This window comes from Athene noctua, chromosome 1 (assembly GCF_965140245.1).
Source record: "Athene noctua chromosome 1, bAthNoc1.hap1.1, whole genome shotgun sequence".
Taxonomy (NCBI): Eukaryota; Metazoa; Chordata; class Aves; order Strigiformes; family Strigidae; genus Athene; species Athene noctua.
In genome coordinates, this window is record NC_134037.1 from 52,872,774 (window position 1) to 52,900,423 (window position 27,650).

The following is a 27,650-nucleotide window of genomic DNA, read 5'->3' on the forward strand; positions in this document are numbered from 1 at the left end:
TGAAATATGAGCTAAAAATGTATGAAATGTATGATATAGAGAACTCTTTAAAACATGTAATTTTTTTTCATAACTGAGAAATAATTTTTCCTGTTTAGCATTTATAGGGGCATTGCATCCACTGTTCTAGATAATGATAGTTCTGTCAGTTGTGGGTTTTTTTTTCTTGGAGTTAATTTCAAATTTTGACTGCCTCTAAATCAAATAGTATTGACAGAAGGAAAACTTAATGCATAGGTTACCTTCAGATGGCAGGGTATTAGTCATTGAATGTTCTGTTGTGGAATCCAAACTGATCTGCTATCACACAGGTAAAATATCTGTACTGTTCAACTCTGGGAGTATTTAATAAATAAATTACTAAAATATTGCTGGGAAATGTACATGGTGTATTTATGAATACAACTTTAACAATAGCTGAAGTGCTTTAAAAGGAAAATTACTTACTACACAGATAATTTTAGTGTTTATTCATGTATTATATATTGAGTGTAGTTTTGTTGCTACCCTGCAGTTGGTTGTGGAGAACACATTGCTACTGAAGAGTTTGGCTTAGAACTGTAGAATATTAAAAACTGGAAAGGACCCTGGAGGTCATCTGATCCAGTCCCCTGCTCAGAGGAGGACCAAATTAGATGAGGTTGCTCAGGGCTACATACACCTGACTGTTGCATATCCTTAGGAAGAAAGGTTCCACACCCTCTCTGAGCAACAGCAGTGATTGAAGTGATTGACAACCCTCACAATGGAAAAAAGTTGCCTTGTATCTAATCAGAATATCCCATGTTGCAATTTGCATTCCCTTTTTGAAATTTACCTTTTCATCTCATACCCCAAGCTCCACACAGACACTCTCCCATTAGGTAGCTGCAGACAGCAGTAAGGTCCCCTTTAGCTTCTCTTCTCTGGGCTGGACAAACCCAGCACTTGGAGGCTCTCTTCGTGTGCCACGTGCTCTAGCTCTCTAATCATCTTGATGACATTTGCTGGACTCATCCAAATATTTCATTGTTTTTCTTGTACTGGAGAGCCCAATAATGGTCACAGTGCTCCAGATATGGTCTCTCAAACCCTGAACAGTGGGAAACAAATCACTTTCCTTGACCTGCTGGCTGTGCAGAGTTACAGTTAAAAGACCAGCTTCTGCCTTATGAGTGAGTCTGATTGACAATAGTGCTTAGAAAAAGGTCTGACAAACTTGGGTTCTTGTAAACTTTCAAACTTGAGGTATTTTTCATGAATAGGTTTAAATATTATGGTTCAAAGATAGTATTTATTGTATTAAGCTATTTTTAAAAGTATTTTCGTAAAGTATCAGCAGTCCCAATGTACAGAGTGCTGTTGCTGGTAATAAGTTTTCTGTTTCCTGAGAATTAGATGGAAATTTCTTATCTGATAAATCCTTTCTATATGTTGGTTCAGAGTATAATCACTTGCTTGTTATAATTGCTACTAAGTGAACAGCTCAATAAAGTTTTTCTATTATCTGCTATAATGCCTGGCACAGATCTGATTTAGATTGGATACTTACTGACCATAGCAGATCTAAGGAAGGATGAAGAAATGAGGGCAGAGCAGAGGGAAGTGAGAAAGTACTCTGGGATGTGGTTAGTGACAACTTACCTAATTACCCTACTTGGAAAGCTGAGTCTTGTCAGGTCTGCAGTAGTGATAAAAATCTAGGTAAATGAATTATCTAGTGGGAAGCTGCCCTTTCGTTGACCTTCATATATATTTCAAGTAAAAGAAACACTTCTATCTCTGTATGGAAAATTTTTACCTAAAGTTCCAAATATTCTGCATGTTTGTTTGTTTTTTTTCCAGAATACCCATCTCTTCCTTTTCTCAAGACAATATTTACGAAGTCCAGCCTCCAAGAGCTGATAGGAAATCAATAGAGATTTTTCATGCACATATTCAGGCTGGAAGAGGAAACATGCAGCCCCTGGGAAAGGATGACTTCCTCATGTACAGAGAGTACATTCGAAACAGATACATGTAAAAACAAGCTGGATTCTCCTGCTAAGTCTACTGTACTGATAGGTCATAAAAATAATTTTTGAAATGAAATCTAGTTTTGTTATTTTGCAGTAATAAATTTATTATCTAACATTTCTATTTAATATTCTTTACTATTATCCATTTACAATATTGTGCTTTACAGGAAACAAAGTGATTTAATATTTGCTCTTCAGCTGAAAGAGGAAGTATATCTTAAGAGACTAAGTTGAATAATCAGAGCACCTACAGTCACTGAAGAGTATGTCACAATTTATGGCAAAGAAAATATGCATCTTTATGTTTTTATAGTTAATTTCTTACATTGTTATGTTTGCTAGTAAAGCTGACATGATTTGAACATAAGCCTCAATAGTTTTCTTCATCTTTGTTTTATGACAGCGAACAATCTTTTTTACAGCAGAATGTTTTCTGATATTTCTGGAGATTTTCAGCAAACTGAGTGCTAAAATGACTGCTTGTAACTTGCTGCTTTCTTAAACAAAAGTGAAAAATGTGATATATCAAAATTTACATCAAGGCTAACAACTTATATCAAAATTTACATCAAGGCTAACAACTTATATCAAAATTTACATCAAGGCTAACAAACTTTGTGACCCTAATTTGTGTCAAAACTAATCTCACTGGTGCTAGTAGATACAGAAATCTGTGCCACATGCAGGGTGAAAATGGCTTGTGACTAATTGTCACGGGCTTCTAGTAGGAATCTGAGGTGAATCACTTACTGACTGTCTGCAAATTAAGGAATGCTCTACACTTTACTGGGTTTAGAGTCTTAGAGGATACAAACCTATCCTGTCATTTTTCTGGATGGCATTATCCTTTTTGCAGCATACTCTTTCCATCCCTGTATTTGTGCTCCTGTGAGATGCTTTCAGGTTCAAACCTAGAGCCTCCCAGGGAATCACTATTGGTAAGTGACAAACAGAACTGGATCAGCTGGGATGGGCATGCAAGAGGAAGCAGTAGTTTGGTTAGGCAAGACTGAACATCATGTCTAGTGCTAGGTGAGGAGTGGAGATGCAGCAGGTATCTGAAATATGTTGTTTAATTTGGGCTTGTGTTTAAAACATTTCTTAAATTAAAAAAAAAAACCAAAACCCAAACACTATTACTTGCAATTACAAGCTACAATTCACAACACAGCTTTCTAGCCCTTTGCCTTGAAGGATACTGACAGTATCAGCAGCATCCTTGACAAACCATGTTACTCCACAAGCTTATACAGACCGTATTTCAGAATTTTCTGGAATAATTGTTTTAGGGATGTCAGCATGTACTAGATGTAGAGAACATGTTTGAGTTCATAGTAAATTGCTTGCAGGCAGCTACTGCTGACTCTTGGCTGCATGCTGCAAACATATTCTGAGTATGTTTGAACATTCGATGCAGTAAGTTGCACTTTTGTCAGTACTTCAGTGTAATAAAGGGTGTAGTGGGTAAAGGGAAGAGATAGAAGTTTCTTGTGATAGAAGTTTGTGTGTTTCAGGGAGTGACTTGTTTGCAGTCGGTGAGATAACACGGTACCTCAAGCTACCAAAACACTTTGGTGTCCATTTTCTTTTGCTAATTGATTAATATTACTTTGAGACAAACAGATGTATTTTAGCAGATGCAAGAATGAAATATCAGTTTAGATAATACTTCATTGCAACTGTTAACATTTTTCTCCCCAAAAACCCCCTGTACTGAGTTCTTTTGTCCAATGTGAAAAATAACTTGAAGGAATAAATGCTTGCTTTAGAAAAATGTACAGCTGGAATGCTTATCCTAATGAGGCAAATACATTATTTTCTTTCTGCACTTAAACTATTGCAAAGAATGTTTTCTACACTATCACAATCCTTTTACTTTTGTTGTTCATAGATACTGGTGATTCATAAAAGCTGCCCTTGAAAGTGTACCACTTAACCACAGATAAGGCAAAAGATGATGCTTCCTTTTTCAACATCTAATGTTGCAAAATATAGGAATTGTGGTGATTTTACAGCTCTAAGAGAAAATTATGTTCAGCCTGCAGCAATTCAAACACTCCTCAGCATAAGAGGATTAAAGAGGTTTGTTTTTACAGTTCTGAGATGAATGACATTTCAGTCCATCTCTGTAATATAAGGCCAGGCCTTCAGTGTCTCTAAGTGTGTGCCATGACAGTCCTGTTGTGGTGTCCCCTTGAACTTTTTAGTATGTATAACTGCTGCTTGTTTTTTCTAACTGCTTATAGGCATTTAAGTCATGTGCATTACTTCGTATGCCTGGGTATTCAGGTGACAGCTTGTATGATCTACCATCAGTGTACTCTTAGCAGCTGCTAAGAATACTTCAGGCTACTAAAGTCAACTGTTTACTAGGTTTGTTTTAAAAAGAAACAGCATGCAAACTAAGACTCACAGCTTAACACTCCCTGAATGATTAATTTCAACAGTCCGAATAATCTCCTGCTTAATGTATGTAAAGGGTTAATTCTGAAAGAAAATACATTCATCACCTATGTAACAGTTTCAGTTGTACAAAGGACTCCAGAGATGCTGCCTCTGCATCTACCTGCTTTATCCTGTTCTTGTGATAAGGTTTAGTTCTCAACTGTTAGACATTCTGAATAGATGCATATATTTCACTTTCAGGTGCTGAGGAAAAAGTGTGTAAAAACAAGTAAAAACGTAAAAAGAATGGGCTGTGTTGGCTCTGAAGACTAACATGGTGCTCTTTTTGACTCCTAAGTGCTAATGATCACCTATATGGACAAATAAAGGATTTAGGAGAAACATGGAAATGTGTTGGTTTTCCTACAAAGTATAGTTTGTTTCAGCGTCTTTGAAGGTTACATTGAAATACAATACAAAAATTTACACCTGGACAATTATGACTTTGGAATCTTTTCTTGTGGATTCGGGAGGTACAGACATCACATCAGGGTTCCGTCATTTCTGCGTCAGCAGTTCTTTGATGCCAGTCCAACAGCTCTAAGCTCTGTTCTGTGACCCTCTTCAGACTGATACTTGTGCCCCTAGGAGCAGTTGTTCCCCAACACTTTCACTGGTAGTTTCCCCTCCTTCTGCTTGCAAAGCTCACTGACTTTTTGTTCTCTCACTCTCAGTCCTTTCCAGAAAGACTTAGATGTGATGCTGAAATAGGATCCTTTTAATGTGCGCACAGCTGCAGCTACCAGAGGGGAGAAAGTGAAAGAGCTGTACGTAGTTCTGGGTTGACATTTGTGGCAACTCTTTGTTTTGGTGTTGAGTTTTTGAGATTTTTGCACAGGATCACAGGAAGGTTCTGCTGCCTTTCACAGACTCAGGCCAGCCTTCACTTGTATAAACTCCAAAGCATGTGACCTGTCAAATAGTCATGTTCTACAGTAAGAGAAAATACCAGCTTCACTCAGGAGATGATTTCATTCTTCACAGGAGTTTCACCCTGTCAGTACTCCCTGAATAATTACACATACGAGTAGAGTTCACTGAGGGTAAAACAGTGCATGTGCCATACTTCAGTAGTTGTGTGAGTGATGAGTTATGTATAAAATATTGTTCCATTTGCTGGTATAGATTGAATCAGATTGATCACCTGGAAAAGACATAATGTGCTTGGCTCCTAACTGCCTCCATCTTCTCTATGTTTAGAAAATCTAATTAAAGTTGTCACCTTTGGTGGTGATTTAAAAGTAATATAGAACTAGTACAATATATTACAAAATATTAATGAAAAAATCATACAATTAATGAAAAAATTCATACATTGAAATTGAAGCCCTTGCAAATATTGATAACCAGCAGTTCGTTACTGGAATTTTTCAATCTGTATGCTACAGAGTAAACCGTTACAGCTGCTGATCTGTCTACTAGAATCAAGTAAAAGAGTACTGAGAAAAGGCATGAAAAACAGTGTTTAGCATTAGTAGGTATTCCTGGAGGAGTGATACATGCTTTTTGCCATACCTATCCCAAGGTTTGAGTATAGCTTTCAAATTCCATTCTTCTGAATGCATTCATCTGTGACTAATAAAGAGAGTGTGTAACAAAGGTAAGACAGGCAAGCAGCATGTAGTGACCCATCTTTGATGGTCCATTTGCATTTTGCCATTCCAGGTGTGGCTGTGCTGTTGGCACCAAAGCCCGGTGTGGTTTTTAGGCACTACAGTAGCCACAGAGTAGGCATTTGTGGTGGTCTTCCCATTTTTAGCAGGCAGCATGTACAAGATAGTGTGCACACTGCAACCTCCAAATCCTCTCAAAAACCTTAGGCCCTGGGAGAGCACTGTGATTTTGTATTCCCTGGCAGATCAGGTACTCTTTTTTTTTTTTTTTTTTTTAATAAGGGTTATCTTTTGTTATTCTGTTTCTCCTCTTCTTCTGATTCTTTGGTAGTTTGTTTGATTTCCTTTACCCTTTCTTCCTCACCACCTGTGGTTCTGAATCCTTTCTTTTACCCAGAACTGTGACACAAGTTGCTGTTTGCCCACTATATCCATATCCTTTTGGAGATTTTGCTTCTTGAAGGAAAACTCTGAAAATTTTATCCTTTTATTGAAAAACATTCATGCTTTCTTCAGCAACCCATATCCCTCCTTTTAAAATGCAGGCTCTGCCATCATCTGCCCTGCCTGATTTCCGACCTCCTGTGGTGGTGACAGATGCATGTATTGTCTCTCTTGAGTTCTCTGTGTCTTGGTAACATATTCTTGAGAAGTGCTCTGCCTGGGTACAGGATGTTAGTGCTTGAACAAATTGTAGACATTGCTTAAAATCTTTTTCCTCTAGAGAAAGTCAAGTGCTGCTCTGATTAAGAAAGTAGGAGAGCATTTAAAGTGGTCCCCTCTCATTGCCTCTGGGTCTGCTATAGCAGCGTGTTGCACCTTACTGCGTGGAGTTGTCCAGGAGCAAGGAGGCATTTTTTTGCCCATACTCCAAAGACAGTGGATTCAGCCTGTTTGAATAAGCCAGTGTTGGCATGTGTCAAAATTCACGGGTATGTCCGGTGAGAGATTCTGCATTCATAAGCCTGTCTCAGATCCCTTAGGGGGTTTTTTGTTCTTTAGTTCTGCTGCCTCTGTTCCCTTCCCATGCCTCTTCCTCGACATTAACAGTGGACGCAGACACGCAGAGGGCTGGGACTCTCATCGCCACCTCTTACGGCTGTTACTCGTGCTAAAACCGGCATTAGCTGTGCCGCAGGGTTAAGCTTGAGTGCGGGTTCTGCCCGCAGGGCTGCGCCTCCCCGCGTACCAAGGACAGCTCCCACGCGGGGCGGGGGGACACGGGGGACACCCTGCGCACACCCCAAACATCCCGGCCCTTTTGCTTGTGCTGGTTACACGGGGGAGGATTCCACTGTTTCTCAAGGAAAGTTAGATTATGTTATTGCCTAATTATACCCACTCTCTTAATCCAAGAATGTGGTCGGAATGTGGTTTTTTGGCCTTGGAAGGATGGGTAGTACACATTGACTTGTGTGAGTAAAAGCTCAGATAGAAAAGTAGCTTCACGAGTTTAAAATCAGTCTCCGATGTCTTTAATCTGAATGCTTTCAGAAAATATTTCTCTGCATCTGTTCCTTAAAGCACGCGTTATCATATCTTGGATATCTTGACTGAACAGGGTTAAAATGCCTCTAAGATATAAGAGAAAGCAGCGTACAGGCTGTGTTATTTATTTGTCTTAATATAAGCAATACATTACCTTAACACTGCATCAAGAGCCATTTTTGCACAGACCTTCCTGTGCAAAGTGGACTCGGTCCCACACCCTCCAGCACTAACAGACACCATTAAGGGGATTGTCGACACTCTTATGGGCTCATGCTGTGCCAGGTTCACAGAGATGGCACTGTCTTATGTCTGTTGCAAATGTTTCCTTCAAATTTCAGGCATTCAGATGTAGTTATCGACATCATGTATTAACCTGATTTTGCAGAAGTGCTGGTGCTCAAAATCCCACTGAAGTTCAAATATTCTCCGATCATACAGACATTTCATACAGCAAACCCTAAATAATTCAGACCTGGGCTTTTGCTGGAGGCTCCTTTAGACTTGAGAAGAGAAATAAAAACGTAAAATAAATTTTAAAGTACAGAAAGACATCTCTTAATTTTGCCACTCTTATGAATGCTACATTTACCTTGTCCTTCACCTTTCTTTTTTATTGTGTAAGCATTACTGTACTCTCTAAGTAAAAACCTGAACTTACTGCAAACTGTGGGAGAAACCATTACTGCAGGCTTGTGTGGTATTTACCCTGTTTATTATGACTGCTGACAAACCTATCCAGAAAATGCTTACTGTAAACTTTATTAGTCAAAACAGCATTCCTAATTTGTTCTGTACACCTCACATGCAGGGCTGTGCTACAGTGGATACCCTGTGTCCTGGCCCCTGCATGTCTGCGGGCACGTTTGCCATCCTTGTTTGACATTGTTTGCTGCACTTGGCAAGGGATTTCCTTGGTGTTGTATCGCTGTTGGAGTTGATCTGTGGTACAGGTTGGTAAAAAGTCTGGGGCTTTGTAGCCTTTTTCAGAAGCAGTTTTGCCATGCTTCTGAAGGGTGTTAGGTGAGGCGGTGTCATACTTCTGCCCCTTCCAGCCTGTGCTGGCCTATCTGGCCAGCAGCCCATTATGGGCTTTTTTGCCTTTGGCTGTTGTATTGCTGCACTGAGGAAAGCATTGTGCTAAATGCTGGAGATTACCAATCCTCTGCTGTTTTCAGGCTAGCCAGGAAGATAAGATGCAGTTGAACTCACAGCAGATATCAGTACCTTGCATCTTTTGCCACAGGATACCTCACTGTTGACCTGTCTGGCTCAGTACGATGGGACTGCCCTGCCCTGCCCTGCCCTGCCGAGAGGGAACCACCGGCAGCTCCTCCACACCTTCTGCAGGAGCCTTTCATGAAACTTTGTGAGATGCTTGCCCTAAGTATCATCCTCTCCCTAAACATGCAGGCAAGGGGGGACAAACCAAGTCCAGCCCATGGCTGTAACTACTGCCTGCAAGCTGCCTCACTCAGACTCTGCAGGCTTCTGACCGCCCATGCTGGCACACGCAAGTGGTATTATGCCGCTAATGGAAACCTGTGGGATGGGTAATACAGCAATTTTTCCTATGATTAGTGGAAACTGCAGATATGAAGGTAAAACTATGCTTTTTGCTAAACCTGCAATCCTGATTTCCCTTTGGGGGTTTTGTTTGCCTGTTACTCATACATTCAAAATTAGTATATATGAATATTTAGTTGCATATTTAGTCTGGGGATATTCTGCCTCAATAATAGTTAACTCTGAGAGAGCAGAGTTCCTAAATTGCATTGAAACCCTTGGTGGTGCCTATGGAAAGTAGTGTGACTATGCCGAGTTTGAAGGGTACTGTCCCACTGGCAGGTATATGGCAGTTGGTTGGACTATGGGTATATAACACCAGCCCATCCTGGCAGATATTGTGATCATCATCTAATACTGTTGAACCCCAACTATCCCAGTAAGTTATTGTTTACTGACTGAGCAGTTGCTGAAGCATCTAGTGAAGACTCACACATCTTGCATTTTTCTCTGCATAATTAAAAAAAAACCAACAACAACTGAAAAACTCAAGCACCAGCAGCCCAGAATGGGAGAAAACTTTGATGGGCACTGTCAGGATGCTGGACACGGAGGTGCAAGTTTCTAACAGCAGATCTGCTTCTTTTTGTCACCAGCTACGAACAGATGTTATCTGAAGTTCCACAAAGGCGCTTTCCACTTTTCCTGGGATTTCTGATTCAGGTGGCCCAACACAATAACAATTCAACTGTGATAAAAAACAAACTCAGCATTATTCTAATAGTATGACCAAAACACTAAGAGAGCAGCATGTGCATGTTTTTTGTCTAGTCTATATTTCTAATACTTTGCCTTACTTGTTTTATTACTGATGTATTCAGAGTTGCCATCAATGAGTCAGTTTAATTTTTCTTAATTTGTTTCATTTTCCACATACTACCCTGGAAATACAGTATGGGTGATGTCAGGAAGAAGGGAAAGGAAAAGAAGCAGCTAAGGAAAATGGTAAGATTTCAACTCAAATCCATCTCATTACATGCAGTCATTCTCCACACCCCAGAAATCCTGTAATAACTTCTCCTATAATAATGAGAAATGTTCTGTGCCACTCTTTTCCCAGGTTTTTCCTTGATCGAACTATTGGATAATGGACTCAGATGCTCACAAGTCCAGACTATGAAGCCTGATGCTGGGCTTAAGGCTCTGCACTCTATTTTGAGACGTTTTGTTTTCCTCCTCCACAGCTTACAAGGGCGTTTTGTTAGGATCATGATCTCCCTGCGCAGCAAGAGAGGGGCTACTCAGTGAAACCTCTCTTAAGAGAGGAAGGATTTTAAGGAGTTAGACCTGTCACTGGTAGAGAATCCTTTTTCCCCAAAACTCTCATAACCTTTCCACAGCATGGCCTAAGTGAGTTTTTTATGTATTTTTCCTTTTGCTCTCCTTTCTCATAAACCACAGTCCCTTACAGTGAACTTAATACCAGGGGTAAGAGCTAGCACGCATCTCAGTGAGGCAAGGGGAAAAGGAAAACGGCAAATAAGGGAAGAGCTAGAGTTGTCTGGGTGAAAATAGAGGGTTGGACCTCAGTGAAGTGTAGTTGAACAACCAAGCTGATGTACAGGGAAGAGTAGATTGGTGGGGAGGCCGTAATGTTGTTGCTAGGTTCTGCAGAAGAGCTGTGTGTGAGCCTGGGCACACACACATCGTTTGCTTTCACGTTGTCAGGCAAGTGGGTAGGTTGACGTTACAAAGCTGAGCACATCGTGTTGCAGAGCCCCAGCTGAGCATGTGAGCATGGGTCCAACACGCACAGAGACACGTGGAGCAAAGGGTTTGTGCTGCTGTGGCAGGGAGGAGGCTGGGTCACAGCACGTGTGAAAGAAGCAGCAAGCCTGCAGTTGAGACATATACCCTGCATCCACATGAACCCTGACGGGAATCACAGCAGTCATTTGGAAGATACATGTGCCAAGCCTCATCTGAATTTCCAAAGGTTGCATTTGTCATTCTGGGTGTACCAGCGTTCTCATTAACAAGTGTCTCCAGCTGGGCCTGTGCAATGGCCTCAGGACATGCTGTTGTAACCAAGCAATCGGCACAGAGCTACCACCGAGGCCGAGGCCGTGGCTCGTTTACTCTGCTCTCTGCTTAAGGGGTGTCATAGAAGAGGGGGCTGTGTACCGGACACACTGTGTAGGTGACTGAATTTTGACCTAGCAGGCATGTTTTGCTGGGTGTTGCATGAAACCCTTAGAGCAGCTTTCTGGAAGTGTAGGTTGTCTGCAGGACCACCTGACTTAAGTCCATCTTACCTGATGGCGCTGGCATCAAAGCTCAGTAGGCTGTAAACAGAGAGCTTCTAGAGACAAGTCAGCTCACCTGTCTTAGGGTAGGAGGAGTTACCCCTCTGCAGGTGCTTATTTCTCCCCATTTGCCACCTTGGAGGAACCTACACAACTGGCTTAGCCAAGACACCTGCATTTAAAAAAATAAAATTAGGTGAGTCCCTTGGTAGCCTTTATAAAATCTGGCAGAGCTGTGAGTTAAGTGACCACTTACATAACAGATACAACGTTGTTGTTGAGAACGGGTCTCTTACAAAATTATTTTTTGGCTTTAACCTCTGTCTCAACCACTCCAGACACAGGTAGGTACACCTCTGGTACAATGCTTCCGTAAAATAAGAGCCTGTGCCACTTCAGGGCTACTTCACATTGTCAGGAGTAGATGGAGCTTCTGATCTATCACCAGCCAGGGCAGAGAATGGGCTGCACAGGGTCAGCAGAGCTTGTCAATCATCAGTGGCTTTGACCAAAGCAAGACTTGTCTGTGTCCCCATCACTGACAGGTTGTGGTCACCTCTCTACCCACGTCAGGAGCCTTGCCCAGAGACCAGCTCTGCCTGACTCCCCTGAGACTTGCAAAGCTTAGCTCTGCTTCTCTGCCTGCTGCCAGCATGTTCTCCATCTGCTGCCTTGGCTTAGATTTCTGATGAACGTTATGTTATGGAATGGCTTTTCCAGTAATGTTTATAACCATTAGAGAGTCTGCAGACCGATCTACTTCCCATTCGTTAAATGTTTTTCCTCGGAAGGCTGGGTTTGGATAGCGTTAGTTTGCACTGTCCACAGCCTGAACATGAGGCTGCCTGCTTTTTTGGTCAGAGTAACTTGTCACAGTTGGGGATCTTCCCTTATCTGCCATATAAATACTACCTGACCCCTCATCAAACTCATGTATCCTGCTTTTGGATGTTCAATACTGTATGTGTCCAACAGATCACTGAATCTACTGGTCTGTTTTAATCATCACCACTAATTTCCTCCACATTCCCATTTATTAAATGTTGACTGCAGAGCAAACTGTGGTAGCACAAATACTGCATTGGTTTAGTTGTTTCCCAGATGGGTCCTTTACACTTTTTTTCTTACAATTTCTGACTTGGAGACATCTTTTTTGCCTGCTTTTGTTCTACATATCTTTGCCATTGCTGGTTTTATAAATCCTCCTGCACATCTCAGGTATCATGGGTCTGAGCACAGGGCCATGATGCCTGCTCCAAACCATCACAAAACTGCCCTTCACCCTTCCAGCTCCGTAGTTGCAGAAGTGAAGCTGGGAATTTGGTCAAGGATGTGTTTCTCGCTAATTCTTCCTCTAGGCATTAGTTTGCTGCTTCATTGTTGTTTCTGGACTGCAGATTTGGGCTGACTTGTGGAACTAGATGTCTCTGTTTATATCCCCTAATATTTTCCTTCTGTTTAATTTTTTTCTTTTCCTCAGCAGAGGGTCAGTGATTTGGCTATTAGCTGTGCCTGTAGAAATAGAGGCTGCAGTTCATAAAGGCAGTTTACACCCTTCCTGTGCTCTCAACGGGTTGTCACTGACTGAAATTGCAGCATGGTCCACGTGCTGAGGGTGCGGTTCCACAATACCCTTCTAGGGACACTTCATCACATCCTCATAAGAGAAAGGGCTATTCAGAAAAAGCCTGAGAAGACATAAACGCAAAATGTCTCTTTTCCCACTTAACTTCATCAAAGACTCGTCTCTCGCAATTACCTCAGCTCTCTCCTACTGCCACCTGAAATCTCTGACAGCTCTTCACCCCCATGTACACACAGGTGGGCCCACTTGTCCGCTCTTGCAGAAGAGGAAAAACATTCCCAGATCCTACCTGTATTCTCAACTGCATGAATGAGTTTCAGACTGAGCATCGCTGGGTCTCTGCACAGCTGTATGTCAATGTGCAGGCACAGGCAACGGAGATGGGCCAGCCTGGGCTGGCTTGTGTTTCGATCACAGCGGGAGGCATTTTGAAAGAGCGTCGATTTTTCCACAGAATCCCCTGAAGCTGAGCGGGTTTATTTTTTTGTTAGAGAATAAGTTTTCCAGTACAAAATAAAAATATCGTTAAAACACCATCAGTACTACAAAGTGTTCGGTACAGTATGAATTTTTCTCAAAGGAACCATTCAACTTGAGCTGATTATTAGATCAGTCTTTAAATCCTCCAAAAAATGTTTATCCTCAATGTAAGTGCCATGACTTTAAAAAGGTTTTATGCATTCTTCATAAGTGTAAGATACTTTTCAGCTTCTAATTATGGAGCAATCACAAGCACCCCTATGAAGAAATTAACATGCTTTGATATTTGGATGCAATGATTGGTTCTCTATTTCTCAGTTCCTTTTTTTTGATTGTCAAAAAAACCCCAAAAGGATTTGCCAATGCTTTTCTTGTAAGTGCAGTGATTTTAGAGCATACATTTGCACTTGGCTTAGGGTCATTTTGCACATTGACCTGTTTGTAACTCAACAACTGTATGGTCATGAGAACAAGTAAGAAGTCTCCTGTTCTCACCTATGCTGAGAACTGGTGCCAGGGTTTTGTATTCTCAGCCTTACCCAGTTTCAAGGGGCCATAGTGCAGACTCATGGCAAGCTCTTTGAATCTTAACTTCAAGACTGTAAACATCCTCTTTGCTGACAGTCTGCTTTTTGCCAACATGGCTGGTAAGTTTCCTCACCCTCATACTCTCTTCCTTGCTCTCTCACTCCCCTTCCCCTCCTCTCCTTTGCAGTGGTTTATTCACGCTGGCATGCCACACTCCACAGGCTCCATCTCAGATACCTTTCCAATAACCTCAAGGAGTTTTTGGAGTTTTGCTACTCACTTTGATGTGCCTAAAAGCTGTTGCTCTTACTTCAGTCCAGCAGAACATCATTTCAAGACACCAACGTGAAGGGAGGTGCTTGTTTCTTCAGCTACAAAGACTATATGGCGTTTTAATCTCTGGAAATAGTATGGTAGAATGAAAGTGTACACGTAGCTTTGTCTCTGTTTCATCAATAAGAACTCATTTTTCAGGACATTGATATCTAGGGCCAAGTCTTTCTCACATGCAGCTTTGTGGGAATACTGCTTTGAGTTCAGTGGGAATAGCATCAGCCCTAAAATGTGAGCATAAAAACCTTCTAAAACCTGTGGTACATGGGTAAAATGTTGTCATACTGTATACAGGTAGTATTTTCATCGTGTTGTCCAGAAGCACTACATTTAACAGTGAGGTTATGGTTTTACCTGGAACATCATTCCAGTAACATCCTGAAGATTCCCCGGACTATAGACATATTTTGTTGGCTTTAAAAGGGTTGATTTTTCAACCTGTGTTGGGCAAGAATAACTGAAAGAATACATTGCGAATCCTGCCTTTCATTTACTTACTATTGTAGAAGATACAACAAACAAAATCAGTTTTCCTCAGAAAGGTATTTGTAAAAGAAGGGGCCCCTTCCCTGGCCAGGCTCCCAGCTCTCTGGTAATTGCTTTCTGTGCACTTTGCTTTCCCACCTTGTTCCTCTGCTCTTCCTGCCTCGCCATCTGAAAACAATTTCTTTGCTATGCTCACCCATGGGCAGAGCATGGTGGTTAGGTAAGGCCACCGCCATTTCTAGGTGGGGATGTAGGCAGGGAAGAAAGCCAGTGTGGGAACCAGAAGGAAGCAAAAGCAATTGTGCAGAGTTCCAGTGCTGTGTCTGCAGGCATTGTGTTTCACGGAGCATGAAATGAAGCCCACACCATTGCTGATGTATTAATATGATAAGTGGTCTAGCATCTCTTAGACGTTCAGCCAATATTCTATTTCAGTGCCAGTAGGGAACAAGGAGACTTTAATGTCAGTTTTATTGAGCTGGGATTCTTGTTGGGCAGAAGTGGTTCTGGGGTAGGACTTGAGGATCTTCTCTCTGGTTCCCAGTGCTCACGCTGGCTGATTCACAGGGATGGATAAAATTGCTTTGTATCAGTTTCCACATTTGTAATTAGTGTTTTGGCATATGGAAAAGGAGGAATCCCTCTAAGTGCTTGCACAAAGAGGCTGCAAGTGATCTAGAAAATAAATAAGGAACATTTCCTTGTATCAAACGTGAATCCTGCTCTGTGCATACGCACAAAGCAGCTGTCTAGAAGCTGCCTTTCATGATGATGGTTGGTCTGTAGCACAGCATCAAACCTGCAACAGTGCTGGTTGAGATAAGCAGCATTTCATTGTGAAACAAACAGCATTTTACGGTGTTCCTGGCCATCTGGAAACCCCAGCACACTGCCCACTCTATGAAAGACTATGAAAGTAATGTAGGGGACTAATTTGTAAGGAGGCTGGTATCTTCTGCATGCCTTGGGTTGCTGCTTAGGGACCTGCAAGTGCCAGGAGGTGTGTGGTGGACATGGAGTTATATGTGGGCCAAGGTCCCACCTGCTGCTGCTCCTGAAAATGCCTCAGCTCTTGTTCTGTGCTTTTGCTCACATTCTCCCTCAACCGACAATTTTGTTGACTCAAACAGTGCAATTTTGACACGCTGTTCAGGAGATCCATGGCCAGAATTGAGTCAGCAGATTCATGGCCTCAGACTTTACCACTTCAGACCACACAGTAACCAACAGTGCTGCAAGTTGTGACCTTCCGCTCCAACTAACCACAAGAAGAGTGTGAAATAGGTGTTTCCCTGACATCCTCTGGCACAGGGTTACCAAGTCAGGGGAATGCTCTGTTTATTTCAGGTTCTGGTGGGAATGTGGTGTAATCATTCTCCCCATCCTCTTTACCATGGCTTCCTCTCATGTGCCTGGTGTTAACAACTCACTTGCTTTCACTCACGTATTTACACTCTTCTGTCCTAACATCTCCCTGCTGTTCTCTACATCTCCGTCAAGTGACACTGGCCCCTTGTGACCCCACCCAGGGCGTGCTGGCAGGGTAGGCAGATGTTGGGGCACACTGATGTATCTGTGCTGTGAGAGGGCACAGGGAAATGAGACCAGTAGCGTGGTCTCTGGCTCATAGTTAGGTGGTTTAGGTCTAGGTGGCCATTGCTGAGGTTTGTGTGTTTAGATTGATGGATACTTCAGGATAGATTTGCAAGACAAATTTCTGATTTCTTCCCACCCAACCATTAAGTATAATAATAAGGGAACACTGTATTTTTTATATTTATCAGACATGAAATAAATAACTTTCTGCTTAAGCAGTAAGGAACTTAACTTGCTTTCAAAGCAGAGAGTTCAATAAACCACACATAGATCTGAGATGAAAATCATTAACTTCTGGAAAAGAGGGGGTATATTTTTCTGAAGTAGAGCTAGTTCCATTACCACTGAAGGCTGGTGTACTTAGATAAATTGACTTCCAATGACTTCAAAACCACAGAGAAGATATGGTCTGGTCAATAGTTTAACAAATAGTTTCAAGGAATACAGGCATTGTTGACCTAGCCACGAGCAGACAAAGGCCATTGTGGAAAATGTCAGTAAAACCCAGGATGAAATAGTCCAGGTTAACGATGAATCATCAAGAGTTGATGACAGAAATTACATTTATTTTAAAGATTACTCAATAGGAAAGCACTGACTTGCATTTGGTTTGAATTTTGAGTGGTTTGGCTTACCTTTCACTTATTTTGAGCTGAAAATGTGCCTAATTTAGAGTGTTTATGCTGCAGAATCTGTGACACATTATCCATCATACATCTTACATGGCACACACAGGCATAATAATTACCAGAGTATGTAACCCGTCACAGGCTCTATGCATTTTCCTCTGAAACGTATCCCAGGAATTGTGCACATTTATGAAACACTTAGAGGCACGTGCATCTCAGACTGTGGTGGTTTCCAGCTTTCCTTCTCAGAGGCAGCATAGGTGGCAGTGACATCCACTATGCTTCCCTGATCATTTCCAGAGTCCTGGTTTTGGCTGCTACGCCTTTGCTCAACTTCATTGTTTGGGCTGAAATTTTTCATGGTAGGGCAGCAAGAAACTTGGAGCTGCTGTTGCTTTTCATGCTATCCCTTCGATGTATGTTACTGTCTGCTCTAAGGAAAACAGGGTCTACTTCCTTTATATATATATATATATATAAAACATATGATATGATATTATAAATAATATCATATTGGGGTTTATATTTATATAATTATAACCCAAACTAGATAAGCCGTATTGTTTGCCCTACCACACCTAGGAGAGGAGCCAGATGGGCAGCCTTTCAATAGGACAGTTTTGTTTGTTCATTTGGGCAATTCTTGCATCATTGCTGGGAAGCAAAAAAAAATGGCCTTTTAAGATCTCACACATGTCGTTTAGCCTTGATTAGGATCCTGGGGGCTCTGTACTATGGGCTTTCTGTCAGTGGCGCTGCTTAAATACTTACAAACAAGCATGTGCTTAAGTGCTTTGCTGATGGAGGGCCAGAGCACTTGGCAGTTTGCTAAACTGAGCTCTCTCCTTCTCCTCTCTGCCAGGCACAGCGATGGGAGGGAGGGAGTTCAGCTATGCCCTTCAGTCATAGCTATTTAAAATAATGCAAACGAAGGGAAAGAATGAAACCAAACCAACCGACAGACAATGGGGACACTTTGAAGAGAGACTTCTATCACCTTTATCCTCCTCCGACCTTCTTTACATCCTAGCAATTATATTCATTTCTATGGAATGGCCTGCTCTTGGGCATATATTTAGCAGCCTGGCCATGACTAAAAGCAGTGTATACACTTGTATAGGTTAACAGGTTAAGAGTTGGGGTACAAATTGACTGAAAACAACTTGAAGATAACTACAGAGAAGTCCAAAATCCCTCTGAACTCTAAAGATCCAGACTACAGGCCTGATGGCCAGGCCAGTGGGCATATCTTTTTCTTCATACCCTGCCTTGAATCTTGTTTAGATGGAAGAAGGGAAGTTGACTATATGGCCGTCAGAAGAAGTATCTAGGCCACACAGCAGCTGTGCTTGGCACAGGTTGGGTTCCCTGCGTGCCACACATGTATTTCTGGGGATGATTTCCCAGATAAAGAGACAAGAGCACTACCATGTGCAGACCTCAAGGGTGTTTAATGCAATGTACAGTGTATAGCAATAGCTTGAAAGAAGCATCAAAAAACCCCTCTGCAGCTGCTTCCAACTGCAGCAAATAACAAAAAGACAATATCAGGACTTCTATTTTTGTTTCCTAACTGGGGATCAAGCAACAGATCAAAATTTCACCTGCATTAACGTGAGGGACTAGACCACAAAATTCTGATTTCTCCAAGTTGACTGTGTGAATGGATTTTGAAAATGGGTGCTTAAAGCGCTATCCTGGTACTATAAGCAGAGAAGGGAGTGCACTGGCATCTCTGAAAATGAGTCACAGTTGCTCCTGAAGAGCTGTCAAGGAAGGTGTTGTCAGCACAGTTGGAGTAAGGAACAATGCATGGGCTTCCAGCAATCTAATAGAGAAGAACAGATGACCAGAATCAGCATTTAATAAGTTTATTCAGCATCTTTTGAACACAACTGCCCTATTGGTGCATTTTTTTTTTTTCTTCCACAGACCTGGAAATAATAATCTTTATTTAAGTGCTTATATTCAGCCATATCAGCACTGCGTATTCTAGCATTAAGGCTCTGAAAGGGATATTTGATATGAGATGATTATTTGCTAAGCCATCAGGTTCAAAAGTAGATTTTTGGAAATAGTCCTGACCAGAGCTGGTTTTTAAAAGTGACCTGCAAACAGCTCTTTGAAACTCAGCAGCTTTGCCTTTTCACTGTATGTTGCCTCATATTCATCAGGAACTGAGTTCATTTCTAAGCACCGACATCCTCAATTCGTGATGTCCAGCAAATTAATTGTTTGGGAAACGATAATTGGGTCTTCCTTTTTAATCTTGCACATGCTAGCACTCCAGTACTTAAAAAAAAATTATATTTTGTTGTAATTTGGTGCTAAAAATAAATGACTGCATAATGAAAGGTATTGTAGGTAGCATTAAATTAATGCTAACCATAATTAAAATACATTCTTAAATTCTTCAGCTTGGATTTCTGGTGACTCATTCGGTGCATTTCTCTCTGTATCTGGATATTTTCAGAGCATGGATGAATTCCAGGTATGAGATCTCAATTTAGACAGGACGAAAGAGATAATGGCAGGTTGGCAAAGTGACCAAAATAAAGGCAAATTTATATCAGCTGCTTTGATCAAGATGGTTCATTGTTTTCCACCTCCCTGCTCTTATGAGATGAGGGTGTAGCAGCCATGACTGCTTTTTCTCACATGCTGTTGAGTGCAACCTCCTGGTGCAGCCTGTGCTATGCGACCATGTCATGCAGCAACACTAAAGCCCACTGAAAAACTGCACTGGGATAGCTACGTCCCGAAATCACTGTTCCCTGTGCCTTTGTGTAGTTGCTTGGATAGCTGGCATCCATGGTGGAGATATGCAAGACTGATGATCCAGCGTCTGCTTCTGCGTTTAAAAATATATGGCTATTATTTCCACTCACCAGGAACAAAGAGTTCATTAACGCTGCTTGGTCTGCAGGCTGGGGCTCGAAGTTTTTAAACCCTAAGTGGTTCAGAGATTGAGAGGCCACAGCATCACAGTACGATTAAGGCAATGGTACCTGTGTGGGGTCCTAGTGGTATGGCAGAGAGCTGTTTCATGAAGTCCCTTGGGTGTTCAAATTCATTCCACATATTTCCTTCCTTCCCCACAATCCCCGAATGATCAGAATTAATCTGGATTTCATGAGCTGCAAAGCTTTCAAAGCTTGCTTTTCTGCAGAGCTTTGCAAACAGCAGAGGTGTGATCCATGGGAGTTTGGTGACAGTCGGGAAGCACGTGAGGTCCGAGAGCAGGCGGGGGGGGGCTGCCTTTACATCAGGCAGAGGGGGGGGCTGTCTTTGCCTCCTGGTTGCTCTGGTGCCACTGGGGCCTGGGGGCAGCTCGCTGCTGCAGGGAAGCATGGTTTTAAAGAGATTGTAGGGCACTCAACATCGGTGAATAAATGAATCCTCCCAGTGAAATAAGTGCAGGGGGGGTCACTCTCACACATTTTCTTCTCAGCCTTTTACTTTCTATAGGCAGGAGCCCATGTCATAATTCATCTTGTAGCCACGAGCAAGCAGGAGGCCTGTTATGGCCAGCACAGTGCCCAACCCTGCTTATTGGATGAGGGAAAAGCTGTGGATGTTGTTTACCTTAAGTTTAGTAAGGCCTTTGACACCATTTCCCACAGCATTCTCCTGGTGAAACTGGCTGCTTGTGGCTTGGATGGGCACATGCTTTGCTGGGTAAAAAACTGTCTGGATGGCCAGGCCCAAAGAGTTGTGGTGAATGGAGTTAAATCCAGCTGGTGGACGGTCACAAGTGGTGTCCCCCAGGGCTTAGTGTTGGGGCCACTCCTGTTTAACATCTTTATTGATGATCTGGACGAGGGGATTGAGTGCACCCTCAGTCAGTTTGCAGATGACACCAAGTTGGGTGGGAGTGTTGATCTGCTCGAGGGCAGGGAGGCTCTGCAGAGAGACCTGGACAGGCTGGAGCCATGGGCTGAGGCCAACTGGAGGAGTTTCCATAAGGCCAAATGCCGGGGGCTGCCCTTGGGCCACAACAACCCCCAGCAGCGCTACAGGCTTGGGGAGGAGTGGCTGGAGAGCTGCCAGTCAGAGAGGGACCTAGGGGTGCTGATTGACAGCCAGCTGAACAGGAGCCAGCAGAGTGCCCAGGGGGCCAAGAAGGCCAATGGAATCCTGGCTTGTGTCAGCAACAGCGTGGCCAGCAGGGACAGGGAAGGGATCTTACCCCTGTCCTCGCCACTGGTGAGGCCGCCCCTCGATTCCTGTGTTCAGTTTTGGGCCCCTCACTACAAAAAGGACATTGAATGACTCGAGCGTGTCCAGAGAAGGGCAACGAAGCTGGTGCAGGGTCTGGAGCACAGGTCGTACGAGGAGCAGCTGAGGGAACTGGGGGTGTTTAGCTGGAGAAGAGGAGGCTGAGGGGAGATCTCATCACCCTCTACAGCTACCTGAAAGGAGGCTGCAGAGAGCTGGGGATGAGTCTCTTTAACCAAGTAACAAGCGATAGGATAAGAGGGAATGGCCTCAAGTTGCACCAGGGAAGGTTTAGACTGGATATTAGGAAGCATTTCTTTACAGAACGGGTTGTTAGGCGTTGGAATGGGGAGGTGGTGGAGTCCCCATCCCTGGAGGTGTTTAAGAGTCGGGCTGACATAGCGCTGAGGGATATGGTGTAGTTGGGAACTGTCAGTGTTAGGTCAATGGTTGGACTGGATGATCTTCAAGGTCCTTTCCAACCTAGTTGATTCTCTGATTCTGTGCTGGTGCTGGGCATTGAGGCTCCCTGTAGGCACAGCCATGCCAGCTCTGCTGCCACTGCACTGACATGGGGCTGTGATCCAGAGAAAGGACCTACCTAGACATATTTCAGTGCAAAATCAACTCCCGCCTGGGAAAAACCTGTGCTTCCTTCTGTCTGTAAGATGACATCATGCAAATAAAATCCCAGGCTTATCTCTGCCAAAACTCAGCCACTGGTCCAGAGGCTTGCAAAGGGTGTGTGCCCTCCAACACCCTCCCTGGCTTCTCTTGCCATCCTACTCACTGCATTTCTTTCTATAGCTGTAATTTTTATCATCTACCTGGCTCTGCACTGCTGAGAGCTGCTAGTCATGGGGGTTTTCTGTGTCTCTGCTCACTGCTGCCTGGGTGGACATCAAGTCATCCCCCATACAGGAATTTCAGGCAATTCCTTGAAAACACAGGGGCAACACAGCACAGGCTCACCACCACCACAATGAGGGCAATGGAGGAGAAAACCCCAGAGCCAGCAGCCCCTGTCACTCCTTCATCTCTGGTACATACAAAAGCAATGCAGTATGAGTGAAGGATGAAATCCCTGTGTATGGGTGCACTTCCATCCACAACCAGCAGCAGCTCCTGCATTTGGAGAGGTCCAAGGGGGTAAAAGCTCATGTCCCCAAGGAAGCAGAGGCTTTTCTGTGCCGGTCATATTTGCATCATGTTCCTCCCCTTGCTCAGCAACTACATTTTACTCTCCAGTAGCTCAGCTGTTCACTTACAGGAATTTTTTAAAGGTCCCTGGTGCTGCATGGGAAAAGAATAAAAGTGAATTTGGGTGGTTAGAAATTAAGGCATCTAATGCAACCCATGGGAGCATCACTGGGTCAGCAACTCTGATAATGTTCAGGTACGTAATAGAAATAGGTATCTCAACTACTAGAGATGGCAACAATTAGATCACTTACTGGGTAGAGTAAAAAAAAATGTGTTTTAACTCTGAATATTGTTGGAGAGAACTGTGAGACAACCCATAAAGAAAACACTGTCAGAAGTCTATCAGTGCCACACACAAACACACACACAAAAAAGCTTGTGCTTGATTTTGGCATTGCACATGAACTCAAAACCAGCAACAAGTAGGTCAATACAAACGCACTAAGGGGTGTTCCCCTGAAAATGAGCTTCATGTCTTTTTCAAGCCAGACGGAAATTTTCCCCTGCTCCTGTAGCAGGGCAGCAGCTGAGCACATCACGGGTATGTGTGGGAGTGCAGGGGTGGCTCATCTCTAAAATCTTACTGGAATACTTTCAGATAAATTAACTAAAATCAATTTTTTCAACTTGAGAGTGTAAACTAATTTAGAAAGTTGTCTGATCTTGATAACTCACAAAATGTCTTTAACTAGAGGTGAACTCTGACCTTTCTGGACATTTTAAAATAAACATTTTTATGCCCCTAGATAACAAACACAAGCAAAACCATGTTAGCATTTTAAATGTTAAAAAGATAGGTGAGCATCATTTTTTGACAGCTCTTACAAAGTAGATCGTTTTCCTGTCTTTTGACTCCCATGAGGAATTCACAACAAGGTTTTTGGAACAATCCAGTTTAGACACCAAAGTTACAAAACAATTTGCTTAGAGAATGGTATCTGAGAGTAGATGGTGTTCTCAGCGTCAATGAATAGCTCTTCGTGAGATATTTTAATGTACAGTATGGGTGTTTTAACATGCAAAAAGAAGCTAGGCTCTGCCTGAAATTTATTTGGCTAATGTGTGACACAGACTGGGAGTATCAGAATGGCAATAAATATTTATGGAAATCTCTGACTCATGTTTGATGACATGAAGGGTGTCCAAAAGCCACCAGCACTGGGATGAAGTAGACAAAACACTGCTCAGCTCTGTGCTCAGCATCTTCCCACAGAGCAAAGGGAACTGGGATGAGACCGAAATGGTGCTGCTAATCCACTCCTCTGCAGGCAGCAGGTGCAGAGCGGAGCTTTGCCTCCTGCCTGGCATAATGTGTGTGGTTAGAGGGGACACATGGGGTGGGCACTGAGGTCCTCCAGCCTCCTGCTGCCGGGGTTCCCGCTCCCAGCTAAGCCCTGCAGCAGGGTTGGACCCCATTGCCATAGGGCTGCGCTGCTGAATTTGTTTTGAATGGCTGGTTGGCTTTTGGGTTTGTACCTGAGGTGAAAATCAGGATCTTGTGATCATTGCAAACTGCATGTACAGCACTGAATTCTCATAGGGATCTTCATGAAGAGTAGGACTTGCTCCTTTTCCTTCTCTGTGTGTGTGTGCATGTGTGTACAGTGTGCAGGGGTGTGTGTGTGCATACAAATAGGGCCTAATAATATTAAATTAATTCCTCCTGTTGCTATGGGAACACACACTCTTGCATCAAGCGTGTGCAGCAGAGGTAGGTGACATGCCAATATCAGAGCAGATCTTTGGGCTTATCTTCCAACATGTTTTCTTTTTCAAAGCAGCCTGGGGAAAAATGGGACTGGATTGCCTCAAGCATGGAGGTACAAATCAGGAATTGGCAATCCCAAATTGCAAACAAACTGATCTTCACACCTAATATTAGCAAGCCGCACCTGGCATGCCAGCCTGCAGCTGGGGCTGGTTCCCAAGGAGATGAGCTGCAGACTGGCAGGGTGACAGGAGGAGGCAGCACAAAGCCTCTGCCCTTTCAAGACCTCCCAGTGATTCATCAGGGGGGCAGGAAATTCCATCCCCAAAGCCCATCCAAGGAGCAGAGGCTTGCAGGTGGCTAAGGATCCCAAGGTCGCTCCTCTCCACACCAAGCAGGGTTTGCCCCTAGGCTATCGGTGCTCTCATATCAGTGTCCCCATGCTGGATGGCAAATATGCACGCAACCATCTCCCACCGATGAGCACTGTTTTGGAGGCATCATGGTCCAAAAAGCCTGCTGGTGAGTAACCCTCTGTCCTGAGCACCACCACCCTGCATTGTGCTGAGGGGCTGGGAGGTCTCACAGCAGCAACCCCAGCTTCCTCCTGCCCTGTCTGCAGCACAGAGAGTGTATTTACCCATAACTTCACCAGCAGGGCCGTACAGCTCTCTCCCTGTGACGCACAGATTATGGCCCTCTTGCTGAGATGGGCAGATCACCTCAGGGACATTGTCTTCCTTTCCATGGACACAGAAGGAGTCCTCTAAGGAGAAGGACCATTTTTCCTGTCTTATGACTGCTAGTCCAAATCTGAGCATGGTGCAGCTCACATCCAGCAAGCAGTCCCCCTGCCCCAGCCTGAGCAGCGACACTGACCCCCACTTTGCTGGCTGCCAACTGTGGGGTATCTGCAGGGACAACTTTGTTTTGAAGGGTTTTTCCTGCTCCACCTGTCCCCACTACAGCATGTTGAGAAGGTATTAGTCAGTGTGTTTGGAAGAGGCTTGGTGTTTTTAGGGGTTTTAACATTCTTTACCACTTGCTTTTCAGAATTGTGTTTCATCGCATTGGGTTTGCTACTACTCTCTTTACAATCTTATTGAAGATTGTAAAGGCTCTGACACAGAGCCTTGCCTTGCAAGCCCCCCAAGAGCATGCTTTGAAGGGTAACCAACAGCCTGAATGCAGAAATAATGTGAATGAAACAATTGTGGACAGAAGAGCAGCTCCGCCAGGTTTCTGTTTGACTTATGCTGGAGTGGAGTTGCAGGCAGGGTGTGAGCTTACCAAGACCATATCACAGTGTTCAAAATGATGAGGGCATGCAGAAGACAGAGCTGGAGGAACTTGGGTATATTGCTACTTCCAGGCAAGCAGGATAATCAGCAGACAAACAGTTACCTGCTCAGGAAACTCACAAAATGCAGTTAACGCCTGGGTCAATCCCAGTTCAGTGAGGTGTGACATGTTTCAGCTCTGGTTCCTGTCTTGTTATGTTTCACTTTGGGTTTTTTTTCATTTCCACAGTGCTTTGGATGAGGAGGGACCAGCAGTCTGATTTCCCTTGTACGCTGCACCCCATGGTCAGCCTAAGGAGCTCAGTCCTCAGCAGAAGGAGTGGTGGCCTCCACAAGCTCCACACATCCCTTGGTTCCTTGTAACAGCAGGGGATTGGTGAAGGAAGAGGAACCCAATATGTGAACCACATCCTCCCTTGCAATCAAATATGAGGCTATGCCAGCCTGGATGCTGGTCAGGACCACCTTTTGGGGTGAAAAGGAAAACCTTTGCTATGTCACAGAGGACACAACTGGCCAATATCTTAGGTACTTGAGAGGAAGATAAAAAAGCACCTTGATAGTGATTATAATAATAAAAAAAATGAAGCCAGCTGTGCAGTAAGGAAAAGCTATTCTGTAAGACTCAATTCTGGAAGGAAAAAACCTGCTATATCCTTCACAGGCAAGCAGCTGAAGCCTGAACACATGAGGACTGAAGACCATTGCCCTAATGCAGAAACGCAGAGCCCTGCAGAAAGGTATAAAGCAACTCAAGAGCTGGAATGATCTTCCACCCCAATGGGGACACCCACACTCATCCAATTTAATCCTACCCATCCCTCCACATACTTCAGAGCCTGGCTTATCAGGTACCTTTAAAATTATTACCAATTTCCATTTTAACAGAGCAATTTCTGATTCAAAACTTAGAAGCAAGAGTATTTATCCATGTCAACTGCCAACTCTTCCTTTGAGTCATAGCTTTCCTAGACAGGGCTGCACTCTCCAGGGAGACTTTCTGGGATTTGTTCCCAAATGGTTTGCCTGGCCTTTAATCATAACTGAAATGCACCTGCTCAGGCTGCAATCATAGAATCATACAATGGTTTGGGTTGGAAGGGACCTTACAGATCATCTAGTTTCAACCCTGCTGCCATGGGCAGGGACACCTGCCAATAGATCGGGTTGCTCAAAGCCCCGTCCAACCTGGCCTTGAAAACTGCCAGGGAGGGGGCAGCAACAGCTTCTCTGAGAACCCGTTCCAGTGTCTCACCACCCTCACAGTAAAGAATTTCTTCCTTACATCTAATTTAAATCTATCTTCTTTCCGCTTAAAACTGTTACCCCCTGTCCTATCCCTACACTCCCTGATAAAGAGTCCCTCCCCATCTTTCCTGTAGCCCCCCTTGAAGTACTGGAAGGCTGCTGTAAGGTCTCCCTGGAGCCTTCTCTTCTCCAGGCTGAACAACCACAACTCTCAGCCTGTCCTCATCGGGGAGGTGCTCCAGCCCCCTGATCATCTTCATGGCCTCCAACAGGCCCATGTCCCTCTTATGTTGGGGGCCCCAGAGCTGGACACAGGACTCCAAGCCCTTGTCTCACTCCAGGTCTCATGAGAGCAGAGTAGAGGGGGAGAATCCCCTCCCTTGACCTGCTGGCCACACTTCTCTTGATGCAGCCCAGGATACAGTTTTCTTTCTGTGCTGTGAGCGCACATTGCTGGCTCAGAGTCAGTTTTCCATCCACTAATGCCCCCAAGACCTTTTCTGAAGGGCTGCTCTCAATATCTCAATCCTTCAACCAGAGGATCCTGCTCTTCCCAGAGTGGTAGCTTGTCTTCTTAAAATACCACTAATCTTTGTGCTGGCTCTGAACTTTACCAGTCATGGGGGTTATGTTTTTTTTATCATTTTCTGGTTTGTTGGTAACGGACAATTTAGAAAAAAAATAATAATTACTAGGAGACATCAGTGAAGACAAGAGCCTTTGATTCCCCCCTATCTCTACTTTGCTTTACTTGCTGCAATCTGACAGTGAGTTAGGTTTTGACCCCTACACCATACACCTTTGGTAACACCACACGCCTTTGGTAACACCACATCATGCAAATCTCTAACATCACAATGTTGCTCAGTACCAAGTCAAACGCTTTGGAGAAACCCAAGTGTGTTTTTTTGCATAGAGGTGTTTATCCCATCAAAGGAGGGGTCTAACCCCACCACAGATTGAAAGAAAACTTCTGTAAT

At 43.5% G+C, this 27,650-nt stretch overlaps 1 protein-coding gene across 2 annotated transcripts in view; it reads left to right on the forward strand.

Annotated features, from left to right (window-relative positions):
• Positions 1 to 4,864, forward strand: part of FIG4 (FIG4 phosphoinositide 5-phosphatase) — a 75,597-nt gene extending 70,733 nt beyond the window's left edge. The window contains exons 23-24 of one of the 2 annotated variants that reach the window (XR_012632824.1): positions 1,825 to 2,539; positions 2,571 to 4,864. Coding sequence is in view for 1 of the 2 variants with exons in the window: in XM_074896152.1 (XP_074752253.1) it covers positions 1,825 to 2,002 (178 nt within the window). In the remaining variant the exon portion in view is untranslated. Of the gene's footprint in view, positions 1 to 1,824 lie in introns of both variants that reach the window. The other variant, XM_074896152.1, reaches the window with a different exon arrangement.
• Positions 4,865 to 27,650: the final 22,786 nt, after the last annotated feature.